At 35.7% G+C, this 24570-nt stretch overlaps 3 protein-coding genes across 5 annotated transcripts in view; 1 reads left to right on the forward strand and 2 right to left on the reverse strand.

Annotated features, from left to right (window-relative positions):
* Positions 1 to 23162, forward strand: part of Ass (argininosuccinate synthase) — a 274261-nt gene extending 251099 nt beyond the window's left edge. The window contains exons 1-11 of one of the 3 annotated variants that reach the window (XM_068383058.1): positions 5898 to 5994; positions 15049 to 15162; positions 16314 to 16382; positions 16938 to 17097; positions 17566 to 17651; positions 18114 to 18259; positions 18738 to 18859; positions 19371 to 19513; positions 20448 to 20586; positions 20907 to 21008; positions 22841 to 23162. In XM_068383058.1, coding sequence (XP_068239159.1) covers positions 15061 to 15162; positions 16314 to 16382; positions 16938 to 17097; positions 17566 to 17651; positions 18114 to 18259; positions 18738 to 18859; positions 19371 to 19513; positions 20448 to 20586; positions 20907 to 21008; positions 22841 to 23016 — 1245 coding nt within the window. In that variant the 5' untranslated portion in view covers positions 5898 to 5994; positions 15049 to 15060 and the 3' untranslated portion in view covers positions 23017 to 23162. Of the gene's footprint in view, positions 1 to 5897; positions 5995 to 15048; positions 15163 to 16313; positions 16383 to 16937; positions 17098 to 17565; positions 17652 to 18113; positions 18260 to 18737; positions 18860 to 19370; positions 19514 to 20447; positions 20587 to 20906; positions 21009 to 22840 lie in introns of those variants that run through there. The other 2 variants (XM_068383057.1, XM_068383056.1) reach the window with 2 other exon arrangements.
* On the reverse strand, positions 5991 to 7284 carry LOC137650038 (cilia- and flagella-associated protein 251-like). Its single transcript, XM_068383059.1, has 2 exons — positions 6888 to 7284; positions 5991 to 6749 (listed from the first exon to the last, which is right to left on the reverse strand). Exons 1-2 carry the CDS (start codon positions 7191 to 7193, stop codon positions 6165 to 6167), a joined length of 891 nt encoding a protein of 296 aa, XP_068239160.1. The 5' UTR covers positions 7194 to 7284; the 3' UTR covers positions 5991 to 6164.
* Positions 7198 to 7765, reverse strand: LOC137649295 (major centromere autoantigen B-like). Its single transcript, XM_068382281.1, has 2 exons — positions 7313 to 7765; positions 7198 to 7209 (listed from the first exon to the last, which is right to left on the reverse strand). Exons 1-2 carry the CDS (start codon positions 7763 to 7765, stop codon positions 7198 to 7200), a joined length of 465 nt encoding a protein of 154 aa, XP_068238382.1.
* Positions 23163 to 24570: the final 1408 nt, after the last annotated feature.

The raw sequence follows: 24570 nt of genomic DNA on the forward strand, positions 1-24570 counted from the left end.
GACCATAACCTTAAAAATTGCTTAGCAACAAATAACCGGATTTCTTTATAGCAGCACAGCAGTTAATAAGCGGAGATTAATTTGTTTGCATATACACTGTTAAAAATAATAATAATAATAATAATAAAATAAACGGAAATCCTCCGTAAAAATAGTGTTCTCAACCGTATTTAAGTAAAATACAGGCGACCATAATTTTACCTTACTTTGGTATTATTTTTAACGGGTTGGTGACCGTAATATCGCTCCTTTTACCGTATTAAAACGGTAAAAATCCTGGGATAAATGTTGCCAGACATTTACCGTTTTTTAACGCAAATTTTTAACAGTGTAGCTAACGTAAGATTTTGACGTACACTGTGGCTGTTTTTAGAATACTGACTATAACGATCGCTCATTTCTTTTATGGAATATTTTATCCCCATGTGTTTTGTAGGTTTTATCTCACCTCTTGTGATGGAAATGGACTATCTTAAATGTTATCCAGCAAAAACAATTTTTTTTTATCAACATCAAGTATTAACTATACTCTTAGACTACTTAACAACGCGGACTCCTATGTATGTTTTGATTGTTTGAAGGCGCATGACTCTGAATAAAAGTAACGTTTAGTTTCTCATGTTTTGAAATCAGAAATATATTCTGTCTTGTGTTTCTTATCATGGAGTCTCCTAATCAAGTTTCAGTGCGCAGTAATTTTGTTATCCATGTAGGCCCTACTGTACATTCATCAAATTTTAACGTTAATTCAAGTTTACATTTCCATATAATTAAACGAGTGAATTTCTAGCTTTAAGGTTTAGAATCAAATCTCGATTTATCAAATTGAACATTTTTTTTCTTAGATGTTTTCATCTTTTAAATTGATTTTTTATGAGCGGTTTATTGGGCTGTAGTTCAATTTATTAACGAAAGATTCTTATTGTACAACCTTCAACCAACATCACACTGACATGACTGGCTTTTTCTGAATTTTCCTGTTTCTAAAATTAATTCTGTTATTTTGAAACTTATCCCAGTAAAGAACGTCTTTTCGGGAAACTAATATTTTAAATAGGTAGATTTTTGTTCATATGGCTAAATTATGCCTTTTTAAATATCTATATAGATGAATTGATAGTTTGTACAGTGTATATGCTGTAAATTATACCAGGAGTCAGAACCCTATTGCAGGGAAAAGGTGAGTCTTGGAAATGTGTATATATATATATATATATATATATATTCGATATATAGTATATATATATATATATGATACATATATATGTACTGGATTCTCTTAACGACCTCGGGATCAGAGCCCCAGGCGAAATCACACAAAGACAAGAGCTTGGCTCCGGCCGGGAATCGAACCCTGGTCGGCAAGCTTGTATAGACAGTGACTAAGCCACTTGGCCACGAAGAAAAATAAAAGTCAATGACAATTCTTCTGTACTTGTACCTGTCGAATTCAGGTATTTTGTACTTAGAATTGAAATTAACCCATCTTCACCATCGTAGCTAATTGGTAGTTTGTTACTTGGCATTCAATTAATGATAAATTTTGCACATTTTTACGTGTTTTTCATATTCAAATAAGCCATATATATTTTTGATACATTAATGTCTGGATTCTCTTAACGACCTCGGGATCAGAGCCCCAGGCGAAATCACACAAAGACAAGAGCTTGGCTCCGGCCGGGAATCGAACCCTGGTCGGCAAGCTTGTATAGACAGTGACTAAGCCACTGGGCCACGAAGAAAGATAAAAGTCAATGACAATTCTTCTGTACTTATACCTGTCGAATTCAGGTATTTTGTACTTGGAATTGAAATCAACCCATCTTCACCATCGTAGCTAATTGGTAGTTTGTTAAAATACCTGAATTCGACAGGTATAAGTACAGAAGAATTGTCATTGACTTTTATCTTTCTTCTTGGCCAAGTGGCTTAGTCACTGTCTATACAAGCTTGCCAACCAGGGTTCGATTCCCGGCCGGAGCCAAGCTCTTGTCTTTGTGTGATTTCGCCTGGTGTTCTGATCCCGAGGTCTTTAAGAGAATCCAGATATTAATGAATCAAAAATATATATGGCTTATTGGGATATATATATATATATATATATATATATATATATATATATATATATATATATATATATATATATATATATATATACTGTATATCATCATCATTAAAGTAATTTCGTTTTCTATTTTTAAAGTAGTTAAATTTTTTGTCTTATCTTTTTGTGGAAACGTGTAATCTCACAACATGGGGCTGAGGAGTTATTGTGAAATTATATATATATATATATATATATGTATGTATGTATGTATGTATGTATGTATGTATGTATGTATATATATATATATATATATATATATATTATATATATATATATATATATATATATATATATATACATATATATATATAATTAATATATATATACATATATAGAATATATATTTAAATACATATATATAAAGTAAATATATATATATATATATATATATATGTATGTATGTATGTATGTATGTATGTATGTATATACACACACTTTCATGTGCATACATATTCATGCATACATACACACACACACACACACACACATATATATATATATATATATATGTATGTATGTATAGTATTTATTTGTATGTGTCTATACAACGTTTGTTCCATTGTTAACTATGATATCCCATCATTTCATTTTACATTTCTTCTCTCGCATCCCACATGGAAAACCAACCTGTAAATTTTGCTAATCATAGATCTAGAATTTATAGCATTCAATATATTTCATTGCGAAGTGAATTCCACTTCGAGCAGACTCTGTCAGAGACAAAAGGGCTTTGCGTCTCTGAAGGTGTCAGTTCTTTTCATTTATTCCAGCGTTAAGAGAATTTCCTTCTGAAGCAATATTGTAGCGCCTTTCTCATGGCTCTTTAGGATTCAATTAATGCAGGAGGAAAGTTCTCTCTCTCGTGATGTCTCAGGAATCCCAGTGTTGCTTCATATATTATTATTATTATTATTTATTATTATTATTATTATTATTATTATTATTATTATTATTATTATTATTATTATTATTATTATTACTTGCTTAGCTACAACCTTAGTTGAGAAAGGAGGATGCTATAAGCCCGGGAAAATTTCCCAGTGAGGAAAGGAAACAAGGAAAAATAAAATATCTTAAGAACATTAACAACATTAAAATGAATATTATTATTATTATTATTATTATTATTATTATTATTATTATTATTATTATTATTATTATTACTATTATTATTATTATTACTTGCTTAGCTACAACCCTAGTTGGAAAAGCAGGATGTTGTAAGCCCAGGGCCCCCAACAGGCAAAATTTTCCAGTGAGGAAAGGAAACAAGGAAAAATGAAATATCTTAAGAACATTAACATTATTATTATTATTATTATTATTATTATTATTATTATTATTATTATTATTATTATTATTATTGTTGTTGTTGTTGTTGTTGTTGTTGTTTTTGTTAATATTATTATTATTGTTATTATTATTATTATTATTATTATTATTATTATTATTATTATTACTTGCTAAGCTACAACCTTAGTTGGAAAACCAGAATGCTTTAAGCCCAGGGGCTCGAACATTGAAAATAGCCCAGTAAGGAAAGGATACAAGGAAAAATAACATATTTTAAGAACAGTAACATTATTAAAATAATAATAATAATAATCATTATTATTATTATTATTATTTTCATCATCATTATTGTTATTATTACTTGCTTAGCTACAAACCTAGTTGAAAAAGCAGGATACCATAAGCCCTGGGGCTCCAACAGGGAAAATAGCCCAATGAGGAATGGAAACAAGGAAAAATAAAATGTCTGAAGAACAGTAACATCACTAAAATAAACTATAAAAACTTTAACAAAACAACAGGAAGAGAAATAAGAGAGAATAGTGTGCCCAAGTGTACTCTCAAACAAGCGAACTGGTAATTAAATTCAAAGGTTTAAAGATCACTCATGAATGGCAGAGGCAATGGACAGTGACAGTGCCCCTGAGACTGACCATATACAGATTTGATCAGCGCCCAAGCCTCCTCTCCACCCAAGTTAGGGCCAAGGGTGGCGAGGCATTGGCTGTTGGTGACTCAACAGGTAGACCTATAATCTCCCTGAAACCCCCCATCATTATCTCATAACTGGTCCTCCAATTACATCAGGATTTCTAAGAAGCTTCCAAGACATACCTCTCGCATGTAATTGTTCCAGTCAACCGTTGTGTTTTTATTCATTCCAAGTTCTCTCTCGCATTATTTGATTGAAGTCAGCTCATACGCCCATGAATAAAGGAAAAGAATTATATCCTAATAAGGCAGCCTTGAAATAACAAGCCAATTATTCGTTCGTACTCCTTTTTCTTCTACAGTCCCTTTTAGAACAACGCCACCCATTCATGTTTCCTCTTCCAAAACCTAGCTTCATTGAGTGCCCATTTGCACATTTTCACTGTTGGAGCCCTTGGGCTCATAGCATCTTGCTTTACCATCTAGGGTTGTAGCTAGGCTAGTAATAAAAATAAAAATAACAATGCATAATTCCAGTCTCTTTTAACCATTTTATGCATTTCTCTTCGTTGTCAAGTTTTCGAATGATTATCTTTAAATTATCCATTTGTGAGCTTGTTTTATCTGAAAAAGAAAAATAGAAAAACTGTTCATAAATGAAATATTAAAAAATGTTGAAAAAAATAATAATGTTAATATCACGAAATTAGTGGTGGGGTAATAACAGGAAAGTACCAAATGTATTTATCTATCATTCTTTGGAAGGGTTGGGGGGAGGGGAAGCAATTGCCTCCATCTTCAAGTATGTCGACTCACCTGAAGTGGGAGACAGTTGGTCCCGATAATCTTGGGAGGAATAGTGATAAATGTATTCCCCTCAGTAAACCTGTCTGAAATATTGAGACCCTTGACATGATAATTTTATATATACATATATATATATATATATATATAAATATATATACTGTATATATATATATATATATATACTGTATACATATATATACTGTATATATATATATATATATACATATATATATATATATATGATAAATTTTGCAGATTTAGACATGATTTTCATAAAAAAAACATATTTTTTTGATACATTATAGTCTGGATTCTCTTAACGACCTCGGGATCAGAGCCCCAGGTGAAATCACACAAAGACAAGAGCTTGTGACCAGCCGGGAGTCGAACCCTTCTTCGTGGCCAAGCGGTAAGTCACTGTCTATACAAGCTTCCCGGACCAAGATTCGACTTCCGGCCAGTCACAAGCTTTTGTCTTTGTGTGATTTCGCCTGGTGCTCTGATCCCGAGGTCGTTAAGAGAATCCAGACATTAATGTATCAAAAATGTATGGCTTATTTGAATAGGAAAATCACGTCTAAATCTCCAAAATTTATCATATATATATATATATATATATATATATAATGTTACTACTACTACTACTACTACTACTACTGTGAAAGACCTAAGGGTTTCGCCCTTACCAAAGGGCTCATCAGGTGGGTTTGGCCATCTCATTTTTTCAGGTTTGGTTCCCACGACCCTCTTCCCCTCCTTTCTTTCTTTTTATATTTTTCTGCTCTCCTGTTTTTTTTTTTATTTTGGGGGGGATTTTTTTTTAACTTTTAGTTTTTTTTCTAGTTTTTTCTGGTTTTTTTTAATTCATTGTACTTTATTGGATTTTTTAAATTTTATAAGTTTTTTCTTGGGATATTTATACTTTTTAATATTTTTTTTATCATTTATTTTTAGATTTTTTAGCCTTTACAATTTTTTGGGATTTACAAGTTTTTTTTTTTTTTTTTTTTTTTTTTTTACAGTAGAGAAACTCTCTTGGGCCATCTTATAAGGACTTGACTGCATAGTAGAAAAAGCCGAGCTAGTTCCCTCTGCATAGCCGGTCTTCTAGGTTATTCCCCCAGAACCACCCGAAGGTTAGTGTCCGAAAGAATAGACCTAGATATCCGACCTTTTGTTCACCTGACGAAGCCCCTGTACGACCCCACCAGGGAACACAGCATACTAGAAGCAGCTCAGCTATTCCTTTCTGCAAAGCCAGCCTTGTAAGCTGGTCCAAGCATCCTCCAAGCAAGACGCGTCAGATTTACACCCTCCTTCTGTTCCTCTGGAACTGATTCCTGGGAATGTGCCTCTTGGACTGTTTTTCAACATGTTGCTTCTTTCGGTTCTTGGCCTTTGTGTCCTTCTTGCCGGTCTTCGTAGGTCCTGGATTTTGTCTTTTAGGCTTTTGACGACCCTGGAATCCTCTGCGGGGCATTCCTTTAGCACGATCTTGTTTCGGCAGATGATGACCTTTGCCTTTGCAGGGACCGCCTTCGATTTCTTCATCCTCTTTTTCTGTATTTTCATCCACTTCCTCGGATATTTCTTCATCCTCCGATTCTTCTTCTTCGTCTGAGTTTTCTTCCTCTGATTCTGATTCTTTCTCTGATTCCTCATCACTTACTGAATCTTCCTCTTCCTCTGATTCTTCCATTTCGTCAGGCAGGAAACTAAATTGGTTTTGTACGGAAATGCCCGAAAATTCTTCCTCCATTTCGCTTTCAGAAGAATCCGAGTTTTCCTCCTCTTCTGAATCTTCAGTATTTTGTACCAATTCGTCCTCATCATCTGAATCTTCAGTAATTTGTTCTGATTCTTCCTCCTCCTCTGATTCTTCTTCCTCTACCTCTGATTCTTCTTCTTCCTCTGATTCTTCTTCCTCTACCTCTGATTCTTCTTCTTCCTCTGATTCTTCTTCTTCTTCCTCTGATTCTTCTTCCTCTACCTCTGATTCTTCTTCTTCCTCTGATTCTTCTTTCTCTACCTCTGATTCTTCATCCTCTTCCTCTGATTCTTCCATTTCATCAGGCAAGAAACGAAATCGGTTTTGTACGGAAATGCCAAAAAATTCTTCCTCCATTTCGCTCTCAGAAGAATCCGAATTTTCCTTCTCTTCTGAATCTTCAGTATTTTGTACTAATTCATCCTCATCATCTGAATCTTCAGTAATTTGTTCTGATTCTTCCTCTTCCTCTGATTCTTCTTCCTCTACCTCTGATTCTTCATCCTCATCCTCTGATTCTTCTTCCTCTACCTCTGATTCTTCATCCTCTTCCTCTGATTCTTCCATTTCGTCAGGCAAGACACTAAATCGGTTGTGGACGGAAAGGCCAGAAAATTCTTCCTCCAAATTTCGCTCTCAGAAGAATCCGAATTTTCCTCCTCTTCTGAATCTTCATTATTTTGTACCAATTCCGCCTCATCATCTGAATCTTCAGTAATTTGTTCTGATTCTTCCTCTTCCTCTGATTCTTCTTCCTCTTCCTCTACTTCTGATTCTTCATCCTCTTCCTCTGATTCTTCTATTTCATCAGGCAAGAAACTAGATCTGTTTTGGACGGAAATGCCCAAAAAGTCTTTCCCCATTTCGCTCTCAGAAGAATCCGAGTTTTCATTCTCTTCTGAATCTTCAGTATTTTGAACTGATTCTTCCTCCTTTTCTGAATCTTCATCCGCTTCCACTGAATCTCCCATTTCGTCAGGCAAGAAACTAAATTGGTTTTGAACGGATGAGCCCAAAATGTCCTCCTCCTTTACGCTCTCGGAAGAATCCGAATTTTCGTCTTTTTCTGAAGATTCTTCAATTACTATTTCCACAGTTTCATTATCTTCTTCTGGTTCATTATCCTCCGATGCTTCCATAATTTCTACTTCATTATTTCCTTGCAATTCTTCACTATTTTTTTGTTTCAGAAAATTCAATTTCTTCTTCACTTGGCGTGTCTTCAAATACGATCTCCAAAGAGTCAGAGTTTTCTTTTGTCTTCTCCTCTGATCTATAAGCGTCACAGGTTTCTTCAATATCGTTAGCTTCCTCCTGTTGGGCATTTGCTCTTTTTTCTTCTTTCTTAGAAGACATAACACACATCGCAATGATTGCTCCTCCAAGGAAAAGACAACCCGCAGCACCTGCCAACATAAGGTTACTAACCGCTCCATTTTCGAGTATACAGAAAGGTTTTTCTGTATTCAAATCTGGAAGCAGTTTTGGTAGTATCCAATAGGATTTCAGCTTTTCGTTGAATTGGTCGATTTGAGTCTTCAATCCAGTTGCGGTCATTTCGCATTGTTCAGCTTCTTCAAAGGCGTTCTTTATCCTTCCAAAAAATGGTAGGAAATTTATCGCTCTTCGTAGAAGTGAAGTCTGCGAGCCATTAGTTCCAACTCCTCCTCCAAAACAGTTCTCCAAGCGCGGCACCTCTGGTAGAATCCACGAGAATAGCTTGAAGGTCCAAGATTCTTGGAAAGTGTTCAACTTTCCGTTGAGATATAACAGGTAATCTTCACAAAGAGAGCTTCGTTCCTGAAGAACTCTCTCTCCGTGAGCCAAGTAGAGTCCTCCGAAAAGGGCTCCGACGATTAACAAAAACATTCCAAAGCTGGATGTAAGCACTTTTGATAATGTGGGATGCATTCTCAAAGTATATACCGGCTTCTTCATCTCGTATTAGCTATATTTTGAAAAAAATCGATAAATGACAAGGAGACGGCTCCGAAAGATTTTGAAGAGAGAGAGAGAGAGAGAGAGAGAGAGAGAGAGAGAGAGAGATACTGAAGACATCTAGACCTTTAAAACGGGTTGAAACCTGCTCTCCGAGTTCCCTAAAGAGACCACGTTTTCAAAGTCTTTCGGAGCCGTCTGCTCTCTCTCTCTCTCTCTCTCTCTCTCTCTCTCTCTCAATTGTTCTTGTTTTTGCATGTTCATTATTCATTCCATATGTTAAAAGCAGTATTTCTCTCTCTCTCTCTCTCTCTCTCTCTCTCTCTCTCTCTTAATTAATATTTCTTGCCTTTGCTCATAGATTGGTGAAAAGTTACCTTCTTTTCTTTATATAAAAAATAGTCTCTCTCTCTCTCTCTCTCTCTCTCTCTCTCATGCTTGTTTTTGCTCAGCCATTGTTCATTCTATATGTAACAAGTAATCTCTCTCTCTCTCTCTCTCTCTCTCTCTGTGTGTGTGTATATATATATATAAAAAATTTATATATATATATATATATATACATACATATATATATATATATATATATATTATAATCCTTATCCGTAGACAATGTTCTGCAGAAATAAAACCTCAAGACATGCCCGTCCACGCGCGTTTGTTTATGGTCTTATTATGCATTTTTCTTTTACAGCTCGTCAATCCATTGTCTTCTCTTCATTCCCCTTTAGATATGTATGTACTGTATATATAACGTGTATATGCCTCTCTCTCTCTCTCTCTCTCTCTCTCTCTCTCTCTCTCGCTTTAGGCTCCTTGACCTTTGGCATTGTGATACTGTAACCTACATTTGCATAATAATCCTCTCTCTCTCTCTCTCTCTCTCTCTCTCTCTCTCGTACTGTCTTGTGAATCTATTTTGACATCCATTTTATTACAAATGATTTTTCATGGAATGAATATATAGAATGAAGGTAGTGTATTACATTAATAATTAATGTATTGTAATAGGTATTCAATTATTGCATTATATTGTATTGTAAATACAAAGGAGTCTTTGTTGTGAATATATTGTTAATATGCAGCGAATGTAGAGGTTATTGTATTGATTGGGGTTCCTCTACTAAAGCGAGTTGAAATGAAGAGGAGGGTATTATTGATGACTGACATGTGAAGACTCAACTCATCTTTGTAGTATATAAAAGAAAAATATTGAATATTAATTATTATTATCATTACTTGCTAAGCTACAACCCTACTTGAAAAAGCAGAAGGCTATAAGCCCAGGGGCTCCAACAAGGAAAATAGCCCAGTGCGGAAAGGAAAGAAGGAAAAATAAAATATCTTTAGAAGAGTAACATCAAAATAAATATCTCATATAAACAATGAAAAATAACATACTGATGAGGATAAACTACAATAGATATTGAGGTGAAGATAGTTAATCCTTATCAAATCTATTTTAATTATGAAGTTGTTGTTTATCTTGTTCAAAAATACAATAATATGAAGCTAGTTTTACTACTCAAGAAATATGATTTAGTTTTACCTTGTCAGGTGTGAAGCCGGTTAGAAAAACAAACATATGGTTGAGACTGTCTCAGGGTAAGAAGTATATGGCAATAAGGAGCGGGTGTTGTCGTAGGGGGCATAACCAACTCTTCACTGTTCCCCTAGATCTTTAGATTGAGGTTTATTTCCTAACAAGAAGGCTTTCTTAATAATACCGGGATAGGGGGAAAGTGTTTCTTGAAGCGGAAGGAAGCAAGACGCAATCATTTTACTCTACAGGACTTCGGGAAGGTTAAAGGAACTGAAAACAGCCCACTTTCTTTATAAGATTCAACGTGACAAGGCGCGCAGAAAGGGGAGACTTGTGTGACAATGCGCGCAGAAAGGGGTGACTCGTATGACAAGGCGCGCAGAAAGGGGCGATTCGTGTGACAAGGCGCGCAGAAAGGGAGGCTCATTGTAGGGTAAGGGGACATACCGGTAATCCGGGTGATTCAGATCCAAAAATATTTGGAAGACACGAAGAATTCGACTTCTCAGAAGAATTAAAATAAAGAATAGTTGAAATCTTCAAAGCGGTCTAATAGACTTTTCAGGGGGTTTATTAAAGGCACAGGAAAGGAAGGAATAGATCTTCTCCCCTTTTGATGTTTTTCTATCTTCCTTCCTCTGTCCCTCTCATCCTTAGGTAAATAGAAATAAAGGCTTTTGAAGGTGTCGCTTTGGCCCGCCCTTCAGAGCTCTTCGTGTCCTTCTTTCTTCGCCCCATATCCTAAGGAAGGAGGATGATTCCACGTGGTCCTCTAAAGGGAAGAGGGGGCTGTCCTCCTCCCGCGGGAGTCTTTGAGAAATGAGATTTTTCGTTACTAAATCCGCCAATGGAACCGAAAGGATACATGTACAAGGGGAAAGGATTGGGTGTTTGTCAAAAGGAACTTTGAAAGGGAGAATAGGCAGTTTAAATCTGAGAGCTGAATATTTGTTTAAAAAACCTCTCTCTCTCTCTCTCTCTCTCTCTCTCTCTTGTGGGATAAAGAACATGTCTCCAGATATATATATATATATATATATGTATATATATATATTAATTATATATATATATATATATATATATTAATTATATATATATATATATATATATCCGATCACGCTAGCTCTCTCTCCGTCCCTGGTGTAGGGGGGAAAGGGAGTAGTCATATCCTGGTGAGACGTGGGTGCGTGTGTTTGGATATATATCTGAATATTTAGCCGTCGATTTTGACGAGTTGCGTATACTAGTGTATATATACAGTATATATATATATATATATATATACTGTATATATACATTTATATATGTATGTATATATATATATATATATATATGGGGGGAAAATAGGAAATGTTTATTATTATTGTTATCATTATAGTACAAGAGGAAGGCCAAGGTTTGGGTGGATGGATGGTGTGAAGAAAGCTCTGGGTGATAGGAGGATAGATGTGAGAGAGGCAAGAGAGCGTGCTAGAAATAGGAATGAATGGCGAGCGATTGTGACGCAGTTCCGGTAGGCCCTGCTGCTTCCTCCGGTGCCTTAGATGACCGCGGAGGTAGCAGCAGTAGGGGACTCAGCAGTATGAAGCTTCATCTGTGGTGGAAATGTGGGAGGTTGGGCTGTGGCACCATAGCAGTACCAGCTGAACTCGGCTGAGTCCCTGGTTAGGCTGGAGGAACGTAGAGAGTAGAGGTCCCCTTTTTTTTTGTTTTGTTTCTTGTTGTTGTCGGCTACCCCCCAAAAATTGGGGGAAATGCCTTTGGTATATGGATGGATTATTATAGAAATAATAAGACGGGCCATGCTATCAAGAATACTTCGAAGCACTACCAAAAGCAATTTAGAGGTATGTGCCCGGCCAGCCAGCCAAACCAGCGAGCCAGCCAGCCTTCGACGACCCGTAACCACAATAAACATTTATTTAGTTAATGTAACGTGACTGGGCCGAGCGCCCTCTTGTAAACAAACCTGCCAGGCTGGGTTAAGAGCCCTCTTTCTTTTATCGGGCGTCCGTTTGTTTGTATTGAGAAAGTGATTGAGGAAGAGTTACAATTAACAGTTGCTGAAGTCGTTTCATTCTTGTGATTTTTTTTTTTTTTTTCGAATGTTGGATGTAGTGGCTTCCGTCGGAGAGTCTTAACCGCAGCTACTTTCAACTTACAAGCTGTAGGAATGGGTGGCGTTTGAGGAAGGTATGAGAGAGAGAGAGAGAGAGAGAGAGAGAGAGAGATCTTCAAATTGTATTTGTCAGTGTTTCTATTTCCATTACAATTTGGTATTTCAATCTATACTGTGTAAAGCTTTCGTGTGTGTGTCTGATAAAGAGAGAGAGAGAGAGAGAGAGAGAGAGAGAGAGAGATCTTCAAATTGTATTTGTCAGTGTTTCGATTTCTATTACAAATTGGTATTTCAATCTAATCTCTGTAAAGCATTCCTATGAGAGAGAGAGAGAGAGAGAGAGAGAGAGAGAGAGATCTTCAAATTGTATTTGTCAGTGTTTCGATTTCTATTACAAATTGGTATTTCAATCTAATCTCTGTAAAGCATTCCTGTGTGTGTGAGAGAGAGAGAGAGAGAGAGAGAGAGAGAGAGATCTTCAAATTGTATTTGTCAGTGTTTCGATTTCTATTACAAATTGGTATTTCAATCTAATCTCTGTAAAGCATTCCTGTGTGTGTGAGAGAGAGAGAGAGAGAGAGAGAGAGAGATCTTCAAATTGTATTTGTCAGTGTTTCGATTTCTATTACAAATTGGTATTTCAATCTAATATCTGTAAAGCATTCCTATGAGAGAGAGAGAGAGAGAGAGAGAGAGAGAGAGATGATTTCAAATTGTATTTGTCAGTGTTTCTATTTCCATTACAATTTGGTATTTCAATCTATACTGTGTAAAGCTTTCGTGTGTGTGTATGATAAAGAGAGAGAGAGAGAGAGAGAGAGAGAGAGAGAGAGATCTTCAAATTGTATTTGCCAGTGTTTCGATTTCTATTACAAATTGGTATTTCAATCTAATCTCTGTAAAGCATTCCTGTGTGTGTGTGTGTGTGTGAGAGAGAGAGAGAGAGAGAGAGAGAGAGAGAGATCTTCAAATTGTATTTGTCAGTGTTTCGATTTCTATTACAAATTGGTATTTCAATCTAATCTCTGTAAAGCATTCCTGTGTGTGTGTGTGTGAGAGAGAGAGAGAGAGAGAGAGAGAGAGAGAGATCTTCAAATTGTATTTGTCAGTGTTTCGATTTCTATTACAAATTGGTATTTCAATCTAATCTCTGTAAAGCATTCCTGAGAGAGAGAGAGAGAGAGAGAGAGAGAGAGAGAAAGAGATATCTCTCTCTCTCTCTCTCTCTCTCTCTCTCTCTCTAATATATATATATATATATTATATAGGCTATATATGTGTGTGTGTATGTGTGTGTGCAAATAAGAGGAAACAATCTCTCTCTCTCTCTCTCTCTCTCTCTCTCTCTCACTCTCTCTAGGCAAAGGGTAACTGAGATTATGTATACAGTGAAATAAGGTAACCTAATGACTTTTGGAACAAAGAAAGACGCTCATAGAATTCAATTTCTGGCAACACTGATCAACGCGACTGTGTTCTGGTAACACGCAAACATGGATCCCAAAAACTGCATTTCATGTTTTTTCTTTGCCAATTCCCCTGTGTTCTTACATCTTTCCTTTACGCCAGTGCTGTTCTCCTTCAAAAACAGGATGTTATGAAAAATCGAATCGTTGAAAGCATCTGTGATTGCAAGTGATTGATTACTCGCACATACAGCAACACTTCATGTTACGTAACCTTGGGCAGCTTATCCGGACTTGTAGGGAAGGGAAGGTGATGGTAATACTATTTTATTTACTGACATAGAATTTATATATATACATATATATATATATATATATATATGTGTGTGTGTGTGTGTGTGTGTGTATACATGTGTGTATACATGTGTATACACACACACACACACACACATATATATATATATATATATATATTAGTTAGTCAGTCCATCGTCTTCTCTTCCTGTCCCTGCTATTTATTTTTCTTTTTTTTTGCAATCTCTTGGGACCCTTTCTTTTATTACTAATGTCAATCTATCATAAGTCATTCTCATTATATGTCCTGCCCATGTCTAATTCATTTTCTTTCATGATATTAGAAAATCCTCTACTTAACTTTGCTCTTGTATCCATGATCCTCTTTTTCTGTCTCTTGATGCCATTCCTATCTATATATCTATATTCTTTTCATAGCTCTTTGAGTTGTAACTAGCATATGTTCTAAGGTTTTTGTAAGGCTCCAAGTTCTTGATGTGTAAGTTAAAATTGGTAGGACCATTTAATTAAATACTTTTCTTTTAGTAATGATAATAATAATAACAATATAATGATAATAGTGATAACAATTATATCTATAAATATACCGGTAAATATGCATACATATATTTATAGGAATAAGCAAATGGAAAAATTTTGACATGTATTTTATAAACATTACTTGTATCAGCCATGTTTAAGACATATACATAATTCATTATTGGCTAAATAACATTTTACTGACTCGGTACCATTATAAATTACCTTATATCGTAGGCTTTCATTACACAAATATTTGTTTTAATCATTTTAAAAATATAATAGAAATAAAACTATTTAATTAGTCATCACTAAAGAATTCTTTACGACTTCCTCCCGTGATGATAACGAAATTTTTATTATTATTGATTATTATTATTATTATTATTATTATTATTATTATTATTATTATTATTATTATTTCAATTTCCAACAAAAAAATAAAAGAAAACCAATAGGAAAATTACTATAAGAATAACTAAATATTGATCTAACCACAAAATCTAATTAACCAATTGTCCAATGAACTAACCATTCAATTTCTAAAGATAAAGGCCTAAATACAATGCTTTTACTCTACAGATTTAAACAAACATGAGCAAAGGAACCGTAGTCTTGGCCTACTCCGGAGGCTTAGATACATCTTGTATCCTAGTATGGCTTCGGGAACAAGGATACCAAGTTGTAGCCTATATGGTAAGTATTCCTGTCATGTAAATTATAAGTAACTTATTACTTTACAGCAGAACATAAAGTGATCATCCTTAGGTCAGATTATTGCCTGCATAGTTAAAATTTTTCTCAAATGTACAATAAGTTATAACTTTACGAAAACATAATGTTCTCAGTCTGTGAATAATGACCTTTTCAAAGGGGTATTTCACACATCCTCCCACCACGATTAGTATCATACTATCATTTATTGTGATCTCAAGGAGTAATGGTATCATCATCATCTCCTACGCCAAGGGCCTCGGTTAGATTTCGCCAGACGTCTCTAAGTGGGCTTTTAAATCAATACTTCTCCATTCATCATCTCCCGTTTCACGCTTCATAGCTCTCAGCCATGTAAGCCTGGGTCTTCTAACTCTTCTAGTGCCTTCTGGAGCCCAATGAAATGTTTGGTGAACTAATCTTTGATGGGGAGTGTATAATACACCTGTGCAATTAAATGGATTGATTAGTATTCTATTACCATTTTACAGTTTATTAATCTTGGACCCTTTTACTTAATTGGAAATTTTTAGTAACCCCTTACACAGATGTTCATTGTTCAATTATATAAATCTTACGAAATTTACGACTCAATACATAATCTTTCCTCTATTGTGCTGTACATAGAAGTGTCTCTCATATAACAAGAAATGTGTATTAAGCGCACATTATACCTGCAAAGTACTCCTATACGACGCTATACATCGGAAGTACACACTCCGTGAAGTACACAGAGCGGACCATCTTGTTATATATTACGTATGGTAACCCCAGTGTATACTTGGCGTAGGTAATTGCAAGTATTACTTTATTCTGCTTACTTACATCTTTTTTTAAATGAATGCACAATACGATACGTGATGAGCAATACCTCTACTTTAATGTGTATGGTAATCTTGTGGCCGCAGAAAAAAATGCTTAGGCATTATGCAGTATTTACTGAGTAATCCTGTGCTATTCCGAACACTAAATGATCTTACAGTAAACTATACATTGAAAATTGTCTTTAATTGCACTCTGCATGGTGATTAATTTTGCATTTTCCTACAGAGTTGCCATACTGTAATGAACATTTGACTTCGAATATTATGATAGCATAATAATTGGATTAATCCAAGTATTATTTTTTTCAGTCCGATTTGGGTCAAGACGAAGACTTCGATGAGGCGAGGAATAAAGCTAAGAAGCTTGGCTGTATTGAGGTAATTATTATCAAGAAGACAATTGAGCTTATTTTAGCCCTTCCATGTGCTTACTTTACAAACCAAGACATGCCATGCTTGGAGGCCAGGCAGTAATTTTCTTTGTAAAAAATGCATACACTCACACACACACACACACACACATATATATATATATATATCACTTTTCTTTATACATGTAAATATATATATATATATATATACTGTATATATATGAATATATATATATATATATATATGTGTGTGTGTGTGTGTGTGTGTATGTATATACATATATGTACATGTGTTGTGAATATATACATGCATATGCGTATACATATGTACATATGCATATAATATATATATATATATATATGTGTGTGTGTGTGTGTGTGTGTGTATGTATATGTTTGCATGAATATATACGTATGTATGTGTATACATATACATATATATCGTATATACGTTATTTATATATATATATATATATATGTGTGGTGTGTGTGTGTGTGTACATTATACATATATATATGCATGTATATATTAATATAAACACATATATATTTCTCTCTTTAGGTAATTGTTGACGACCAAAAGCAGGAATTGGTAGAGGATTTTGTGTGGCCGTCAATTCAAGGAGGTCTCGTTTATGAAGATCGCTACTTGCTGGGCACTGCTATTGCCAGACCTTGCATAGTACGGGGCATGATCAAGACTGCCAGGAGATATAAAGCAGGTAGACTTCTCTCTCTCTCTCTCTCTCTCTCTCTCTCTCTCTCTCATATCATCGTAGTTCAGTGGTTACAAATCACACCTCGCCCAAGGTCTATTAAATGTATTTAATGGACCTTGATTTCACCATCAAAAGAGCCCGTGTTAGGTGTGTGAGCGACTCAGGTGGAGTTTACCACATTATTTTAAAAGCTAATTTGTGTCCATTGGCCTAAGCTAAAAAGTCAGTACCTGGACGTTATTAGACATTGGTGGCTTCTAGTTAAAGCTGAATCAAATACATCCTTATTTTTTTCTTTTCCTTCTTTTTAAGCATTGAAACCATTAGAACATTTTTGTTTCCTTTTTAAGCATAAAATACAGGTTACAGATCATACTTTTGCTTAGGTACTGATTATCACTTTTTATTGTTTTCTTCAAGTTATTTATCTACTCAATCATTCGCCCCTATTCACTTATTGTAATTTTTCAGAGTATATCTGTCACGGCGCAACAGGCAAAGGTAACGATCAGGTCCGCTTCGAGTTGGGCTGTTATGCACTGGCACCGGACATCAAGGTAAAAGAGCCAAAGTTGATATTGATGTTGTGTATCAAAGTCTAATGACATCTCACTTCCTCTTGCTAGCTAAAATATGTTTATATACACTCTGAAATATGTATGCAAGTCAATATAAATTTAGGAATAATGCAAATTCTCTCTCTCTCTCTCTCTCTCTCTCTCTCTCTCTCTCTCTGGCGATCTGCTGGATTAGTTTCTTGTAGTATCTTTAAACTCACCATCTTTGTGAGCTATGTATGGTGGCTTTGGCTATAGGTCTACCTGCTTAGTCATCATTAGAACTTGCCTGACCCTCCCTGGTCATATCTTTGGTGGAGAGGGGGCTTGAGCCCTGATCATATGTATAATTGGTCAGTCTCTAGAGCATTGTCCTGCCAGGGCATTGCCACTGTCCCTTGTTTTTGCCATTTGCGAGTGACCTTTAAACCTTAAACCTCTCTCTCGCTCTTTTCTTTTTAGGTTTTGGCTCCTTGGAAGGAACCACAATTCTACGAAAGGTTCCCAGGACGGAATGAACTCTTCGATTACGCTAGACTACATGACATTCCTCTGCCAGTTTCTCCTAAATCTCCCTGGAGTATTGATGCCAATATGATTCATGTCAGGTGTGTTTCTAGTAACGTTAGACTTAAAATGCAGCTTTTGCTCAAGGGGAAATTATTTTGGATGTAATGTAGTTTTATAGAAGGCAGTGTATGAACACTCATTCATCTGTTGAACTTATAAACTAAAAGTGGTTTCTTGAAGCAAAAGCATAACCCACTGCCTGGTTCAATGTTAGTCTCCTTACATGTAACATTTTCTTGTGTGCATGTAACACATTTTGTAATGCTTTATGATAGACACCTGTAAGTTCTTCTTACTGTCTTTGTCTTATATATTCTCTCACTTATTTTATTGGGTGTTCAAAAAGCCTCCACGCAGTGACCATTCGAGGACCATTACTCTCTTAGCGTTGTCACCACGCAAAATCGGTTATCGTCCAAAATACTTACTGTAGAGAGACTTTATTTATGAACATCTTGTATTTGTGTTCCATACCTTAATCAATAACTACGTCTGCTTTACCTGTTTTTTTTTCAGCTACGAATCAGGAATACTGGAAAATCCAGCAACTTTCCCTCCAGAAGGAATTTTCCAGATGACTGTTGATCCTGAGAAGGCCCCTGATACCCCACAGATGATGACCATCAACTTCAAAGAAGGTACAAATAATTGGCTATATTTTTTCTAAGAAAAAAAAATCTTTTAGTATAAGATCATTTTTTTCATAGAAGAAAATCACATTTTTTGTATTTTTCTTGTTCAGAAAACAAACTGATGCGAAATAACGCCTTTTTATCTGGTTAGAAATTGAATTCTACCAGATAAATTGATCGTTATGAAATATATGAGTGGATTAGAATCGATATAGATATTCCAAGTCCCTAAACGGTCAAGAAATTATTTTACTTAATTGCTCCTAGATTGAGACAGCCATATGTCGACGTAGGTTCTTGCTCTTCAGAGCATCCTACAGTATATAGTCCATAATTTTGTTTAGCAAGGGAAGCTGTCAGCTTCTTGTACTCTGTCTTTCATTTTAAAAGAATTTAACTCTGGCCATGTCAATTAAATCAGAAAAATATCTCAGTGATCCTAAAGATGGCTTCTTCTTCTTCTTCTTCTTCTTCGTCATAACAATAACCCTTCCACAACTGTCTCATATCCCTACAGGATTTCCTACCAGCGTTCAGCTGACTGGTGATGCCACCCTCTTGACCAGTCCCCTTGAGATCTTCACAACCTGCAATCGTATCGGTGCGAAACATGGCGTGGGAAGAATCGACATTGTGGAGAACCGATTCGTAGGACTAAAGGTAGGCCGTGTTGGACTTAGGGATCGTTTTCTTGGACTTTGAGTACCTGAAAGACCTTAGGAGTGATATGTTGGACCTAGGTACAGTTGGACACAGGAATTCCTGGTACACCTAGCTCTGAATAAGTGCAACCTATCAAACTCTTCGGGCTCGGCGAGTTCCTGTGTTTAGCCCCGCCCACCACCTCTGTCATCTCTCCCTACGCTATCTGTTTGGTTAATCGCCGCGAAGTAATGGTGTAACAAGGTACATTTCTTGGGAGTGAGGTGTGCCACTGACTCGTGGGTCCAACTGTACCTGCCAGGCCAAAGGAATGATATGTTGGACTTAGGGTACGGTATGTTGGACTTACTATACCGTATGTTGGAATGTAGTTATAGTATGTTCGATTTAAGATTTGATATGTTTTGGAAAAAACAGATTCGTGGGACCCAAAGTATAGTGTTGAGTTTGAGATATATGAATTTTGTGATTTGTTAACCTTTGGATATGACAAATTGGAGTTTAAACATACCCTGTTTAGTTTTAGATATGATATATTGAACATTAGATTTTGTGTATCGACCTTGAAGTATGATATGTCACATTTAGGACACCGTATGTTCGAGCTAATTTCTTAGGATATATTTTGAAATGTGTACATACTTAGGAATGCTAAGTTGTAACATATGCTAATAAAGTCATTTGGACTACTGGTTATGGAGTATTGTACTAGAGGTATATGTTAGACTTTACGTATGTTATCAGACATATAGTTTCATATTCTAACCCTCAAATGGTGTTACGTCAGACTTTGGGTATAAGTCAGACGCTCGGCTTAGATGGACTTCTGTATGGTTTGTCGTGTACCTGAAAGGTCTCTTTGTTTCTTTATACCCTTATTTACATGTTCATATTGTTATTTGTTCACCGTTCTCTTTTCTTTTTTGCAAAGTCTCGTGGTATTTATGAAGCTCCTGGTTTGACCATCTTGCATAAAGCCCATCAGGATCTTGAGGTATTTTGCCTCGACCGTGAAGTGAGGAAAATCAAGTCTTACCTGAGTGAACGCATGGCTGAACAAGTATACAATGGTAAGTATACGTCTCTCTCTCTCTCTCTCTCTCTCTCTCTCTCTCTCTCTCTCTCTCTCTCTCTCATCTCCGAGTAATAAAAACTCAAACAACTTAGTAAAATTTAAATTGTTCTAATCTCTGCTGTTACAAATTTTTAAAGTCTGCGTAGATACATTTCAGAAGTCTTGCCTACACATATTTACATCATTATGCGCAACAATTCATTATATTCAAGTAAAAACAAGTGTTCTGCGTCAATTGTCAATCAATTGGCAAAGTCAATTTGTGTGAATATCTCTTGAAAAATCATTATCCAACGCTGACCCTCCTTTTTTTAGGTTTATGGTACAGCCCTGAGTTCGAACTGACCCACAAGTGTATTCAGGAATCCCAGAAGAATGTGACCGGGTCGGTGACTTTGAAGATCTACAAAGGAAATGGTGAGTCCCTTCGGCAATAAACAATCATTTATTAATTCTTTTATGATGTAAACTAATGAGTCAAAAGGGAAACTAATCTCATGAGAATTTACTGTCTTGTTCATTAATACCTCAGAAAGCTAAAACTAATGAGTCAAATGAGAAGCTAATCTCATGAGAACCTACCGTAATGCAAGGTCTATAGATATAAGCCGTAATGTTCATCGATATATCAGAAAGCCAAAACTAATGAGTAAAATGAGAAACTAATCTCATGAGAATTCACCGTAATGTTCATCAATCCATCAAAAAGTCAGTGTCTAAAACAAAAACGTTTTTTTCTGAGGGAAAATATATATCATTATAAAAAACAATTATGTAAATCTTTACTATACAAAACCAGTTTAAGGGAATGCCTGAGAGACTTTAGCCTACGACTGTTCCTCTACCTAATGGCCTTAGCATTCCTGGAAATAGATTAGTAAAGTCAGTCCCTGTGTTTGGGCCTAGATTTTATCTGGATGCTAAATACCTCTACAGTTCAGTGTACCATAAATAACGAAAATTATATGGCAAAGACTTCCTAGGTAACAAATATTACAAATATTCTTCCAAGTCTAATGGATCAAAGAAATTTTCATTTTACTTTAACCTATTTCATCGTAGATGATAAGGCACATTCACATTACTCTTACTGTTGCTTAAGTTTATTTCTGTAATTGCATCGGTGTCAATGATTTTAGATGTCAGGACGACAGAAAACCTCAAATCAATCAATCAATCAATCTGTAATTGTACTAATTATTATTATTATCATTATTATTATTATCATTATTATCATTATCATTATCATTATCATTATCATTATCATTATCATTATCATTATTATTATTATTATTACAAGCTAGGCTATAACCCTAGTTGGAAAAGCAAGATGCTGTAAGCCCAGGGGCTTCCACACACAAAAAATAGCCGAGTGTGGAAAGGAAACAAAGAAATAAACGAACTACTAGAAAAGAATAACTAATCGATATAAACTATTTCAAGAACGTGACAACATTAAACTAGATCATTCAATTGTTATGAATAGACATGTGCCCATGAAAATAAAAACATGACCAATATATGCAGTGAATTAAAATGGTTTATTTATCATGAAATTATTACTAATTTGTTTCTCTGGTTTTTATATAAATGCTATGATAACAATAAATAAAAAGTCTCTTTTCGCTAGATTAGTCAAGAACGTCTCAGAAGTTAAAAACTTCACAAAGTGACCCATATTTTCCCGTTACAAGAGAGAAACCAGCTATCACGAGCAATGTGTTATTTTCCCTACAATGTACATGTAATTACTTTTCATAGGTTGTATAAGCAAGTTATTATTTCCATTAGAGTGTAAAGCAATTTATAACTTCCCCAGATAATACATGCAATTTATTTTCTTTCCTAGACAGTGCAAGCAAATTCTTATTTTCCTTACAGTTTATAAGCAAACTTTCATTTTTCCAAGAATATACGAGAAAGTCATCACTTTCCTTTAAACTGAACAAGCAAGCTTAATTTTCCCTAAACTGTACAAGTGGACTTTTCTTTTCTTTAAACTGTGCAAACGAGTAATTATTTTCCTTTAAGTAAAAATGCAAGCTAATATTGTCATTAAACTGTACAAATAAACTATAATTTTCCTTAGTCTTATAAGCAAGTCAACATTTTTACAGACAGTACAGCAAATCATTATTTTCTTTAGACTGTACAACCAAGTTATAATTTTTCCATGGAATGTAAAAGCAAAAAACTATTACCACCAAGGTTTTTAGAACAACCATCACTAGTGTACTTTTATTTTTCAGTGTATATTCTTGGTAGACATGCCCCAGTGTCACTGTACAATGAAGAACTCGTATCAATGAATGTTCAGGGTAATTACGAGCCAACTGACGCTAAGGGATTCATTTGCATCAACGCCGTAAGACTCAAGGAACACCAGCGTGTGAAACAGACGATGCACAAAATACAGAGTCAGTGAAGGGCACCGTTGCAAAGGTTCTGCCTCAATTCTGAACCTGAATCTAACCCTGAAGAAGCAAGGTTCACATTCAAGAATATTTTTCAGTCCAAATTATTTAATGTCATCGAGAATGTAATTTGACTTGTATCATGTTTCAAAATTTCAGACATTAAACAGATTTTTCAAAACCGTTTTTTCTTTTACCTTTATGCCACAGAGAGAGAGAGAGAGAGAGAGAGAGAGAGAGAGAGAGAGAGAGAGAGAGAGAGAGAGAGAGAATGACTATAGCAAACGTGTTTACTTTGGCTGTAGTACTGCCTTTTGATTACCAAAGGAACACCTTCACTACTTTCTGTACTCTCATTGGCTACATTATCCTCGGCTGTGATTAGCGATTGCTCACGTTTCCTACTCCAGCTCTTCATCATCATCAGCTGCTACTAGTCCACTGCACAACGAAGGCCTCAGACATACCCTTCCACTTGCGTCTGTTTATGGCCTTTCTGTGCCAGTCCACAATCGCAAACTTTTTTAGTTAGTCAGTCCGTCTTCTCCACTTCCTTCCCCTGCTTCTTTTACAGTCTCTGTGGCCCATTTTGTTATTCTTAATGTCCATCTATTGGCTGTCATTCTGGTTTTAGTTCCATTCAGTAAGTTATTTATGTACCTGGATGGAGCCGATCTTTTACGATTTGAGTAATGGCAGTGATAAATATAGAAAAAACTTAGGAGCCACTACACGGCCATGTTTTACACCAAATTTGACAGAGAACATGTCAGTTAACTGTTTTACCCTTAGCAGTCAAAGTAATATACATGTTATCATGTAGTAGCCTCAAGATATGGATGAACTTCTGTAGGCAATCTGCTTTTGACAGAACATTCTGTAACATTTCACTCTTGGAACTGTCAAAGTTCTTACATTGTAGATTAGTGCACTTTAAATACTGATCAAACAGATGTTTATTCCATAAGCAGTGTGATAGTAAAAAACAATACAATGAAATATAAATTGGAATTCCCAATCAGTGCTAAGGATTTCTCTCGGACCCCAAATGTTCATAGGTAGATAAAACATGAATATACCCATATGTAAGCCTTATAATAATTTAGCTAAGTGCGGCCACGTGGACACTTTTACCGACTCACGTGTTCACTTACGTCGTAAGCCCGGGGGTGATGCTTGAATCCTTCGGAGTTCCATTGGTGGGGTCCTATCGATAGTATGGCTCTTTAATTTTCAACTGCAATCATTTTAAGCCTCCCTCCTCAGTTGTGCTTATCGACAATCGTCGTTCATTTGGGAGGCTCTTTTTGGTAGACCTTTAAATGCCGTTCCGATCCTTTAAGAGCTACATTTACTCAGAAGAGTCTGAGACTACCCTTTTGGCTAGTACAATGGTAACGTGTTTGCCTAGCATTCCCATGGCAGCAGATCGATCCCCGCCCGGGACCGTAAGTTTAAGCTGTTTACTAGGGAGGCCACTGCTGGAGTTGGGCATCACAGTGGTGGGCTGGGCTTGCCCGACTGACGTTCTGGTGAGCATCTATTCTGATGAGAGTGGAACTGAA

Source organism: Palaemon carinicauda, chromosome 11 (assembly GCF_036898095.1).
Source record: "Palaemon carinicauda isolate YSFRI2023 chromosome 11, ASM3689809v2, whole genome shotgun sequence".
Taxonomy (NCBI): Eukaryota; Metazoa; Arthropoda; class Malacostraca; order Decapoda; family Palaemonidae; genus Palaemon; species Palaemon carinicauda.